Source organism: Salvia hispanica, chromosome 4 (assembly GCF_023119035.1).
Source record: "Salvia hispanica cultivar TCC Black 2014 chromosome 4, UniMelb_Shisp_WGS_1.0, whole genome shotgun sequence".
NCBI classification, from domain to species: Eukaryota; Viridiplantae; Streptophyta; class Magnoliopsida; order Lamiales; family Lamiaceae; genus Salvia; species Salvia hispanica.
Genome location: NC_062968.1, coordinates 8,818,269 through 8,831,149, shown reverse-complemented (window position 1 = coordinate 8,831,149; position 12,881 = coordinate 8,818,269). Strand labels below are relative to the sequence as shown.

The window sequence follows — 12,881 nt, the reverse complement described above, 5'->3', positions numbered from 1 at the left end:
ATGTCTCAACTAAGTTGAGTTATTCCTTTTTTTTTATATAAAAAATAAAACATCAATCAATCTTTAATCAATCTTTTGCAAGATTGAGTTGGTACTCCCTCCGTCCCACCGAATGACCCACTTTCCTTTTTAGTTTGTTTCAATCAATATGATTCATTACTAAAATTGGAAATACTTTTTATCTCTAATTTATTCTCTCTCTTACTTTATTCTCTCCACTTAGAGCATCCTCAATGCATGCGGATGTCCCATAGCCTTTCCGACGGACTTCCCAAAAACACCTCCTGTCACGTCATCAAGGACATCCCATAGCCTTCCCAGCACTGCCACGTCACATCCCATAGCCTTCCCTGCACAGTGGCGGACATCCCATAGCCTTCCCGCGCGGACTTCCCGCAATAAAAAAAATCACAATTGCACCAAATTAAAATTTTCACGGAATTAAAATAAACAATGTACGGAATTAAAATTTCGAAACGCATACGGAATTAAACAAAGTGCAAATTAATTTCATTCGATTAAAAAAACGACAAAAAAAGTACAACATCACTTAACACGCCCGAACATATCAACGACCACCCCGACGCAACCATAGCTCTTCAATTATATCGTTCTGGAGTCGAATATGGGCTTGTCGTTGGCGCATGTCGGAAAATGCACGGACCCGGTCGAGCCCTTCCTGGGGTACCCCCATACGTGCACTGGAGGTGGCCACACCGTGGCTTGGACCGACACCATCATCATCGACCCACTCAATTAGTGCTAGACCTTCATCTTCGACAATCATGTTGTGCATGATAATACACGCGTACATGACATCAACGATGGTCTCCATATCCCACAACCGTGATGGACCCCTCAATATCGCCCATCGACTCTGGAGCACACCAAATGCCCGCTCCACATCGTTGCGCGCTGTTTCCTGACGAGCAAAGTATTTCTTCTTATCTTCTGTTGCGCATCTGACCGTCTTCATGAAGACGGCCCACATAGGATAGATCCCATCCGCCAAATAGTAGCCCATGTTATGCTGGTTGCCGTTGGCGTCGAAACTGACAGCCGGACCAACACTGAGTTCTTGGTCGTTGAAAAGGGGAGATGACTGTAGGACGTTGATGTCGTTGTTCGAACCGGCTACTCCAAAATATGCATGCCAAATCCACAGTCGGTAGTCAGCTACCGCCTCAAGGACTATCGTGGGATGTTTGCTCTTGAAACCGGTTGTGAACAACCCTTTCCAGGCGGAGGGACAGTTCTTCCATTCCCAATGCATACAGTCTATGCTGCCCAACATTCCCGGAAACCCGTGCTGGCTCCCGTGCATAGCCATCAGATCCTGGCAGTCTTGTGGGGTAGGCTTCCGAAGATAGGTATCCTTGAATATCTCCCTAATGCTTTGACAAAAAAACTCCATACATTCGCGGGCAGTCGTCTCGCCGATGTGGAGGAACTCGTCGAACATGTCGGTCGTACCTCCGTAAGCCAGCTGCCTGATCGCTGCAGTGCACTTCTGAATGGGCGTGTGGCCCGGTCTACCAACCGCATACTCTCTCGTCCTGAAATATAAGTATCGACGCTCTAAAGCACCAACGATACGAAGAAACAATTCACGACGCATCCTGAAACGTCGGTGGAATAAGTTGTCTCCAAACCGCGGCTGAGCAAAGTAGTCCGCGTACAACCGATGGTGTGTTGTGATGCGGTCACGAGGTATATAAGTGCGACGATGGATGGGTCGAGGTACCGCCGGCTGTTGCTGCTGCTGCATGGCCGCTTGTAACGCCCGATTTATCTCCATAGACGTAACGACACGCAGCTTATCCCTAACAATCTGGCGCCAATCGCTAGCACCGCTACCACCCGCACCACTACCACTACCACTACCACTACCACTGCCACTTCCACTTCCACTACCTACCACTTGCCATTAAATAATAAAAGAAACGTAGAGAGAGAGAGAAACTTGTTAACACAAGTGGTGTGAGTGAAATGAAGTTCAACGAGCCATATATATAGATTTTGAAGGAAAAAAAATAGAATTATCGGACGTCCGTCCGCATGCCACAGCGGCGAACGTCTCGCCGCCGTCGCGATGGACGTCGCGAAACACCCGTGTCCGCATGGGACGTCCGTTTGTCCCTCTTCCTCGCGCAATGGCGGACGTCCGCTGCTGACGTCGGGGGACGGCGGTCCGACTCCGGTGTTGATGATGCTCTTAACACACCAAAATAAAGTTGTATAAAATCCTGTGCCGCCCAAGGAATGAGTCATTTTCTTTGGAACGGATGAAGTATTTCTTTTTGGGCCAACTAAGTTGAGTTATTTTTTTTTTTTGATAAAATAAAACATCAACCTCTCTTACTTAATTCAATCATATACTTTACACTCTCTTTATCCTTTCTACTTTATTCCTATTTCACACTTTTCAACATATTTCTTAATCTTCATGTCCAAAAGTTTTTACTCAACTTAATTGAGATGAGAGTATTTTTGAAGCCTCGAGTATTTTTGAAGCCTCTTACAAATAGGATCTGTGCAGTTAATTTATTGCTCCTTTTAGCATACAGCAAGAAAAGGAGGACAACTTTAAAAAAAGGGGAAATTGGTCTCTAAAATCATGAACTTTGCCTAAAATTTGGTATTTCCCATGAACTTTGAAATTGGTATATAATATCACAAACTTTGCATTTTGTTTGGTATTTCCCAAACTCACTCAAATAAGATATTTTCATCAAAATCTTATTTAATATAAGCAACCTTGATATGTTTTATAATATTTGAAACCACTTTTTAAGTTCATAACATGTAGCATATCACGTTGAAAACTACGTTGATTTAATTGTGTCAAGTATGATAAAAAAAGCCTCGTAAGTTAGTCAAATATAGCAATAAACATGCCGTGGGAAATACCAAACAAAATGCAAAGTTCGTAATATTATATATCAATTTCAAAATTCATGGGAAATACCAAATTTTAAGCAAAGTTCATGGTTTTAGAGACCAATTTCTCTAAAAAAAAAATGTGATTGGGAAATTCAACCGCGCAAAACAAAAGCAAACAAAAATGAAAAACCTAAAAATCATGCGCTTCGATTCTAGTATGAATTTATCCAAGCGCCACACGAAATAGAAACAAAACAAGTCATAAAAATCTCAGCCACCATTCATCTCCTTCACTCACGCTCTCATCAATTTCCACACACTTCTTCTTCTTCTTCCTCAGAGAGAGAGATAAAATATATAAATTCAATCTTTATAGTCTTGCATAGTACACTCCGTCGTCGCTGGTTGGTGGGGTTCGGCGCAATGTCGCCATGAGAAAGGCCCGAAACCCCTCCTCCACCACAAGCGGCGGCGGGGCTGCGGCGGGGATGCGGGTGATTGTGCCCTTGCAAGGCTTGGTGCAGGGGAGCGGCGGCCTTGTCTTGGGCTCCGTCATCCCCTGCGCCCTCTTCTACTTTCTCCAGATGTACCTCAAGACCCGCGGCCGCGGTGGTCCGCCGCCGCCTGAGGTGGAGGCTCCTCAGCCATCTGCGGGGCTGCATAGGGTGCATTCAAGGCTATCGCTCTCGCCTCGTGGTGGAGCCGGTGGGCCGGCCACGGTGTCGTCTAGAGCTAATGCTATCGTTAGACAGCGTGAATTTGAGAGGCTGAAGCGAGCAGAGGAAGACTTTTTTGATGAGGTGGAGAATCCCAATGGTGTAATTCACCTTTGCTCCACTGAAAATAGGGTGGGTCCACTTCAAAATTTGATCTTCTTTATATGAGAAAATGTGTTTTGCTGGCATGTTTTAGTACTATGTGTTAGTGTTTCTGTTCTCAATTGAATTCTGTCTGCTTAAGTGTATGCACACATATCTGCTTTCATGAGATTTTCATTAAGGTCAAATGGATTGTGGTATTTGAAGCTGTATTTCTGTTTTGGAGAGTTTGGTTTGGTATGGTGATTAATGGATTTGGAAATGTGCTTTTCAAATATGACAATTTGTTGGAGATGCAAATTAAAGCTATGAAAGTATATACTATTAATGTTGCTGCAGTTACATGTTTAGTGATAAAGGAGGTTTATGATAGATCTTGTTGTTTGGTCATGCTTTCAGCGTTATTGACACTGATTTGTAGAGCCAAAACTGATCAATTTTCCCTTTGTTCTTGTGTAGCTGTTGTGGGACATGGTTCAATGCTGGTTTGCGGATCATATGACACAATTGGTAACTGGTGGAGAACTGAGCATAAGTGGGATCACCTCATACCAACCATTCGATGGTTTGAAGGACCTGAAAAAAGTGAGTATTTCCTTTCTTTGCTCGGGGTTCGTGTTCATTCATCTTAGTAACATCTATTTAATCAAATTGCGAGACTGCTGCTTTCGGGACTAATTTTGACTATTTCTGCATCTTAACGATGCCTCTGCCTCCATGTGCATCTTGCTATTGGTAAAATTATCATTTTCTTCCGTTCGTGTCAATCAGAGGCAAGGTTGCTTCCTGTTTTGGCAGTAACTTCAGTCTGCTGTTGCCATTACTTCTAGGACATTTCAGCTCATGTTGAGACTTAGTAATGAAGTTGATGCTGTAATCTTGTTTCATAAATGAATTGAAAGGCTGCGTAATAAAATATAAACACCTAAAAGTTATGTAGAATTGCCTTTCTTTACTATTGTCAGTCCTTTACAGAAACCAATACCCTTACTCCTTAGTTCTATTGCTGCCGAAATTTTAAGGCTAAAACTAGTAGATTGATCTTATCACTTCATCGATATGGCTAAGATTAGTTTTTAGTTCTTAGTAGTGAAGTTCAAGCTGTAATCTTGGTTCATAAATAGATTGTAAGGATGAGCATATGATATAAAAAAGTACTCCATCCGTCCACCAATAAATGTCTCATTTGCTTTTTTCATACTTCTAGTAATGGACCCACATTCCACTAACTTTATCTCGCTCACATTTCATTATATATAAAAGTAGGACCCACCTTCCATTAACATTTTCAACTCAATTTCTACTACATTTCTTAAAACTCGTGTCCGGTTAAACATGGACTTCTATTCGTGGACGGAGGGAGTAAAAGCTATGCAGAGTTTCTTTTCTTATCTATGGTCCGGGAATAGTGATGATTCATATTATTTTCGATAAGCTTTGTATACTAATTATACAATGTCCAAGGCTGTGGCAGGGTTCATGTGTCAAGTGGTGGGCAGACCGCTATTTTCTAATCCCGAACAACTAGTACTCACAGCTGGTGCAGCCCCGGCAATTGAGATGCTCGTCTTCTCCCTTGCTGATCCAGGAAATGCATTTCTCGTGCCAGCCCCATACTCTCCCGAGTAAGTTTTACTTGATTTTTTGAGGTATGATGCATCATTGGTCATTCTTTTGTGTAACAGAGACAGTAAAGTGAACTATATATGCAGCCTCGATGGGGATATCAAATGGCGTACCGGGGTGGAGATCATACCAGTTCTTTGCCGCAGTGCTGATAGCTTCAGTTTAAGCATCACTGCTCTCGACAGAGCATTCAACCAAGCCAAGAAACGCGGTCTCCGAGTTCGTGGGATAATTCTATCCAACCCTTCCAACCCCGTTGGCGTTCTGTACAGCCGTGAAACACTATACAGCCTTCTGGACTTCGCCACGGAGAAAGGCATCCATATCATTTCCAACGAGCTACTAGTCGGATCCACTCATGGAAGCGAAGAGTTTGTAAGCATGGCAGAGATCATCGACACAGAAGATCACGACAAAGACCGAGTTCACATAGTCTATGGTCTGTCCGAGGACATCTCTCTAGTTGGGTTCAGGATGGGCATCATCTACACCTCCAACATGAACGTCCTGTCCGCTGCCAAGAAACTAGCAAGATTCTCATCTGTATCCGTCCCCACACAGCATTTACTGATATCTATGCTCTCGGATTCAGAATTCATCCACCAAGCAATCAAGCTAGGCAGGGGGAGGCTTCAGCGGGTGCATCACGAGCTTGTCAACGGGTTGAAGCAGCTAGGGGTTGAGTCCATGAAGAGCTCCGGAGGGTTCTACTGCTGGGCCGATATGAGCAGGCTAATCCGACCCTACAGCGAGAAAGGAGAAACTGATCTATGGAACAAACTGTTGAGCGTCGCTAAGATCAATGCAGTCCCCGGATCTTCCTGCCATTGTGTGGAACCCGGATGGTTCGGCTTGTGTTTTAGCACGTTGAGTGAGAGCGAGATCCCGATAGTCGTTGGACGGATTAAGGAAGTTACAGATACCTGTACATCTCTCTGAAAAGTCGTTGGTGACTCGTCAAGAGAGGTTCATTTTATAAGTATAGATGCAGTTGAGGGTGAAGTCGCCAAAGTTAAAAGAGCCATCTGCTGCTGATGAGAATTGGAGATGAACATCGTAGTTTATTCATTCTTTTTCTTGTGCATAATATCCCTACAAATTTGTTTTCTTGCATCTTACCAAGTAGAATACCCGCATGTGTAATTCCTTGTTTTGTTCTCTACAGATTATGGCTCTGAGGATTCGGGGTCGGTTCGATTGAAAATTGAATCGATATTTTTACAATGTTTCAGGGCAAGTGAAGATGAGATCATGTTACACAGTTAGTTATGATTCTGAAACATTTCTTATAAGAACTTGAGCAACCTCAGCTTCATCACCTGGCAGTCTGAAACAGTCTGATTCTCGAACTCTCATCAAGCTCTGGCATTGTCAATTTTTTGGTGATCATAGCTTTCAAGTAGGCTGAAATCAGACAGCTTCGCCTTCACTGTGTAGTTGTCATCGAGGAGTATGATAGTGGACTTGACGTTGAGGTGAAGAACCGGGGCGCTTGCTAGAGCTCTGGCAGTCTCGACTTCTCCACAGAACCTTCTAGACAAGCTTAATTCCGGATTGCATCATACAGATTTCCTCTTGATACGAATTCCAACAGAATTAGTTACATTTGTTAACCTTGGACAGCAACCAGATTGGCCTGATGAAGGTTTCCAAGCTGGCCCATTTCCTGCTCGAACTCATCCTGGCTCCTGATTCACATCAGAACACATCCATATAAAATACTCATCATCTCCCTTTAAAAATGAAATGTTTTCCTTCTTGGGTTATCACATTAAAAATGAAACGTTTCCTAAAATGAGAACAATATCCTTTCTACTTTTTCATCTTTTACTTTACTCTCTTTTCGTTAACTTACAAAACAGCATTACATAAAATCACGTGCCGAAAAGTAAATGTTTCATATTTATTGGGATGAATGGAGTCTCATAATATAATGTCTCAGTTTGCTATTTTGGTTGTCCATAATTTAAGATTTTATTCCCGTCGGCCCTCACTAAGTGAGACATTTCTTTTTAGCACGAAATTTAAGAAAATGAGGTTTTGTTAGTTAAGCGAAGAAGAATAAACTAAGAGATAGAATAAAATAGAGATAAAAAATAACAATGAGAATGATAAAAAAAAGGAAATGACTCATTTAACTTGGGACAACAAAGGCTAATGGATCCTATACTCCATTAAATTATTATATGTACATTCTACTAAAAAACTGGAGTAATATATAAAAATAGACTATTATAATTAACATTTTTCCACCATTTTTATTTAATTGTATCGAGTCAAAGTGGAGGTAGTAAATTTCAAAAATGAAAAATGTTTTGGAGACATAATGGCATAGCCATAATAGGGTTAAAAGGGTAATTTAAGATTATATTAGATTTATAATTAAATTTATGTTATACATAAATACTATTTTACCCTTATAATAATGAACGCTCCTCTTGCTTTTAATTAAGGAATGTATTGTGAGTGTGTTAATGAGCTTTGCTAAATGAAATGCCTAACATTTAATTACATTTTAATATTTCATTAGTTGTCTAGCTCTCTCTCTTCTTTTCTATTTATATGTTTATAAAAAATTCTTATTTTCCTTTTCTCCAATTATAATTATTTTATAAACAAATTATCATTTTCTTCCTCTCCCATTATAATTCTCCATAAACAAATTATTTCTTCACCAATTTGCTTAATTCTTTATGTAAATTAAAAATGCCTATTTGATCCATTCGGATCCCTTTGCAGCTTTTAGAGCAAATTTCACAATGTATTTTTTTGCAAAATTTTAAATGTATTGACTCTTAATTTTTAGAATGTTATAATTGAACCTCAATAAATAAAATTGCATGTTCTTAACCCATCTATTTAATATTTTATGTTATATAGTTCATAATTTCTCATATTCTTTATAAAATATTAAAGTTCTTAGTTCGATCCACTGTATTATAAAATAAACTAGAATTTAATATGTGATGTGTTAATACTAGTTGAGTTGTTATAAAACAAACTAGAATTTAATATGTGATGTGTTAATACTAGTTGAGTTGAGAGTTTTGATTTAAGAATTTTATAATTATGATTTAATTATTTAATTTTCATAATTTCATTTTCTATAATTTTTAACTTTTGGAATGTTGCAGTCGAACCAAGATAAAAAAAAATCACGTGCTCGTAACTCATCTATTTAATATTTTAAAGATACTCCATATAATTAATATTTTTTAATTTTTCTAATAGAATAGTAGACTTTTTAGTTAAATCAGAAAATAATAGTACATAATCTTGACTCCTTTATTTAATATCTTAAAGATATTTAGTTAAAAAAGTTCTTTTATTTATAAAATGGAGTTATTGGCTCAATGTGCTATAACATACGTCAAATTAAAAACTGATATATGATTTATTAATACTAACTTTTAAATTAATATTAACTTTTTTATTTTTCAATATTAAATTCTTAATTTTGTAACGTTACGGCGAATCTCTACCAAAAAAATTACCACATATATTTTTAACTCATTTATTAAATGTTTTAAAGCTTCATAGTTAATTTACCATGCAATAAATTAACATTTGATATATAATATTATATTAATAATAATTGAGTTCACATTTTTAATTGTAAACATTTCATAACTTTGATTTAATTTTTTAATTCAAAACATTTTAAATAAGGAGAAAAATCGTACAACTTGTAGATATACCAAAAATGAAAAATATATAGTTACATTAATTAAGCGTTACTTTAATTTACCATATTAATTAAAACTTTCTTTACATTAAAATACTCTAAATTAGAACTATCTATAATTGCATTGTTAACTATATATTAGTCAAGATATAAGTTATACTTGTGACAAAAAAACATAAGGGTACCATGGCTGAGAGACATTATGTCTCTAAATCACCGTCCTTCAAAAATTTAGTGAAAAAATGATAATATTAATTTGATCTCCTGATTAAATTAACAAAAATGTCCCTTAGATTTGTACACATTTAGAATCTAATTACATATCCAAATTAAGGCAACAAATTTAGTGTGGAAAATCAAATTGGTCATGTTGTTTAGTTTGTTGAAAAAGGAGAATGAGCTGGTGCCTAGCCTCCTTAGCATCCCAAAACTAAGCAGATTCTTCAAACTATGATTTCTCCATTTATAATTCGGTTTGAGTGCACCACCATCATTATCATACCTGGGCAACAAAGTCAAATAAATGCGAAATGCGGTGGGAAAAAATAACAAAGTGGAGAGGAGAGTGGAAGTTTCACTTGTTCTGGTGTAGTGTACTGTAACGATCACTTGTTGCCACGTATTCTCCGATTTTCCCTCTCCTTCTCTTCCTCCATTACCGCAGAAGAATACATTCATCTTTATTTCTCTATTTATAATAACAAAAAATTGGGAAAAAAAAGCACAGAAACGGCTGTATTTTGACTATTGTTGCGAAACCCTGAATCGGAATGCCCCCCTCAATTGGTGGGGCCCCCAAAATTGTCATCTTTTTCGTTGCTGAGACACTTAAGTTTCAATCCAATTGATGGTAATCACAAGGGTTTTTTTTAATTCGGGTTTGTGATGACTCACAATGCCGGCCATGGCGATCTCAGGCTGGTGGGAGATTACGTGAAATTGGAGGTTGGCGTGGGCGGTGGTGGTGGGGCCCAGTGCCTCAAGGCGGTCTCGCCTTCTTGCGAATGGCGGTGGCTGTTGTGGTGGTGGGCCAAGCTGCTACTGGTGGCGTTGTTTATTGCGGTGTTGCTTGCTGTTTTCTTGAAATGGATCGGACCCTTCGTCATGGACAAGGTTTGATTTTTCCTAATTTGGGTATCATGTATTTCCATATGAATGCATGCATTTGTTTCTTTCTGTTAGTTTTTGTTTGTGGATCAAGAAATTGCAAACATTTACACCAAATTTATGTTTAGTCTGTTAGTGAGCTCTTTGTCCCAACTTAGGGCACCTCATTTTGGAAACATATTGTCTAAGAATTGCTCGTTAAATAAATCTTTAATCAATGGAGAAGTTACTTTGTGGAGTATATCCAACTATTCAAGTGTTGTTGGAATCAGCCTGTGTGGTCTAGGAGAAAACTGTATATGCTATCGTGTATGTATTTGGTGTAATCAGTTAATGCAGCATTGTTGTGTCACATTCCATTAACGAGTTCACTAACATGCGATGGTGTTTCTCTGTTTTTTGCTTAAAATCGAATTCACAGGTAGAGTTGATGAGGTTAAGCTGGGGATAGTTCTTATACCGTAGTCTCTATCAGATAATCTTCGAATATGCAATTCAAATTGCCATTAAACCTGAAATGCCTGTGCCTAAGAGGCTAAGATCGCATAACTCGACTAGCATCTGTTCATCATTCCATTCTTTAGTACTCCGTAGTTCCAATGTTAACTAAGTGTGATGTTTACTTTTGCAGGAGATCATCCCCTTAATTAATTGGGAGAGAGAATCGTTCAGCACCAATCACCTAGCACTTTTAATCTTTGCTTCTCTGACAATATTCCCATCCATCCTTTTGCCTTCTTCACCGTCTATGTGGCTTGCTGGGATGACTTTTGGATATGGTTATGGTTTTCTGCTGGTCGTTGGAGGAGTCATATTTGGTGTCTCTCTTCCGTATTTCATTGGCTCACTTTTTTACCATAAAATCCAAGTACTGATATATGGTTTCTTATATTGTTTGTCATTTTTTCTTTTAGTGTTTTCTGCTCAAATACACGTTATAAACCTAATGTTCGTTTTCTCAGTTGTAGCTGTGGTTAGAGAGATATCCTAAACGAGCTTCTGTTATAAGATTGGCAGGCGAGGGAAGTCTGTTTAATCAGTTCAGAGCTGTAGCACTTATTAGGATTTCTCCTTTCCCATACATCATATATAATTACTGTGCCGTAGCCACAGATGTCAAGTTTGGACCTTACTTGTTAGGGACGCTCGTCGGGATGGTGCCAGAAATATTTCTTACACTTTACACGTTAGTTCTCTTCCTCCCTCCCCCCCCCCCCCCCCCCGTGTAGATGCACAAACAAACAAGATGTTGATAGATTTGTTTTCCTTGTGCATGTAGACACATCATTCAATTTTGCTACAATAATGCTACATTAACGATGCATATTATACTTGCACTATTGGTAATTTGGTATCCACATTTGAGGTTTTGTATACTCCATGCATCATGGAAAAGATAGTGAAGTCGATCATTATCGAACTATGAATGCTTTCCTTTGTGTCGTGTATATTTTTGCCTCTAGGATTGGCATGCTGCTCGGTTTTAGTATATGTTCTCTCATTACTTCAGACTAATGTGTTAGTACTTCAAATGCAGTGGAATTATCATACAAACTTTAGCCGATGCTACGGATTATCAGAAAACAATGTCAGGTTCTCAGATTCTGTGCAACATTGGGGGCTTCTGCATCACTGCGGCAGCAACAGTGCTCGTCACATTGTACGCGAAAAGGCGACTGAAGGAACTGCAGATGGAAGAGGTGCTAGTCTTGCAGTAATACCTCATATGTCATGTGGCTAGATTATTGCTTTCTATTGCAATTATACACCACCCATAGCGTATACACAAACTGTTTCATCGTCTGGTGAGTTTATAAGTTGGCTCCTCATTCTTTTGAGACTCGTCTGCCGGGAGTGGAAAAGGGAGTTAGGCATCACAACCAATGATATCGATTCTTGCTTCCTTCCTTACTTACCCTCCTCATTATGATCTGTGCATAGTCCTCCCCGATCTCGGCCTTTAAAGGTTATGTTACAAGAAGCCATGCATTATTACTACCTTGGCTATATGAATTCGAATAAAAGGATATATATGGCTGAGTTCATGTAACTCTATGCCTTAATTATGTTGTTTAGAATGTTTGCAGTGAAGAGTAGGCGTATTATGTGCATGTGTTTTTTTTTTCTGAGAAGGGGATGTGATATGTTGTGCAAGGTTTCATTGTCGCTGAGAAATGAGAACCTCCAGCTAACGTAGGTGCTTACCGGCCTCGGGCGTCTATCTCTCTACCTCCGAAGCTTAAAGCCTGACTTTTTAAAAAAAAGGAAAATAAAAAAGAAAAAAAAGGAAGATAGAACTTAAAAAGGAAAAAGAGAAATGGTCTCTTTTTAAAAAGGGGTGATTTTGGCTTCTTTGTGTGTGTAATCCTTTGTAACACTAAGATTGAAGTGTAAAGAAGAGAAGTAATTGTTGTAATAGTAGAATGTCAAAACCATGATAGTGTGGGAATGGGATGATGGAGATGGTTCAAAATATGAACAAAAATTTGATACATCTCTCGCTTTGGGTTTGCCTTCGATGGCATTACCAATGCCTTATGTCTCCCTTTTCTCACATAAAATGCCTATTATACTTGTGAAATATGACTACATTATTAAAAAATAATGTACTATTCATAATTGTTTAAACAATTATCAGTACAGGTCATGTGGAGAATCGATGTGATTAAACAATTTGGTATATACGAGTAAGAACTTATCTTAAAATATGATCACAAGTTGGAAGAAAATCACCAAAGAACTCGTCAATCCCGCTCAATGTG

General features: G+C 38.7%; 3 protein-coding genes across 6 annotated transcripts; 2 read left to right on the top strand and 1 right to left on the bottom strand.

Annotated features, from left to right (window-relative positions):
* Positions 1-568: 568 nt before the first annotated feature.
* LOC125220307 lies at positions 569-1,798 on the bottom strand. Its single transcript, XM_048122466.1, has one exon. The coding sequence runs from the start codon at positions 1,796-1,798 to the stop codon at positions 569-571; it is 1,230 nt and encodes a 409-aa protein (XP_047978423.1).
* A 1,336-nt stretch (positions 1,799-3,134) lies between these two features.
* Positions 3,135-6,642, top strand: LOC125223111 (probable aminotransferase ACS10). 3 transcript variants are annotated; one of them, XR_007176668.1, is made up of 5 exons: positions 3,135-3,731; positions 4,161-4,286; positions 5,166-5,326; positions 5,414-6,383; positions 6,560-6,642. XR_007176668.1 is itself a non-coding variant. In XM_048126095.1 (4 exons), exons 1-4 carry the CDS (start codon positions 3,315-3,317, stop codon positions 6,264-6,266), a joined length of 1,557 nt encoding a protein of 518 aa, XP_047982052.1. In that variant the 5' UTR covers positions 3,135-3,314; the 3' UTR covers positions 6,267-6,551. The 3 variants fall into 3 exon arrangements, 1 of the variants encoding a protein (XP_047982052.1); XR_007176667.1 differs by lacking the exon at positions 6,560-6,642 and adding an exon at positions 6,493-6,551; XM_048126095.1 differs by lacking the exon at positions 6,560-6,642 and having other exon boundaries at positions 5,414-6,551.
* Positions 6,643-9,452: 2,810 nt separating this feature from the next.
* On the top strand, positions 9,453-12,594 carry LOC125219795 (transmembrane protein 64-like). 2 transcript variants are annotated; one of them, XM_048121863.1, is made up of 5 exons: positions 9,453-10,125; positions 10,751-10,987; positions 11,088-11,305; positions 11,657-11,819; positions 12,275-12,594. In XM_048121863.1, the coding sequence occupies exons 1-5, from the start codon at positions 9,898-9,900 to the stop codon at positions 12,314-12,316; spliced, it is 888 nt and encodes a 295-aa protein (XP_047977820.1). In that variant the 5' UTR covers positions 9,453-9,897; the 3' UTR covers positions 12,317-12,594. The 2 variants fall into 2 exon arrangements, with proteins under 2 accessions (XP_047977820.1, XP_047977821.1); XM_048121864.1 differs by having other exon boundaries at positions 9,465-10,125; positions 11,657-12,594.
* Positions 12,595-12,881: the final 287 nt, after the last annotated feature.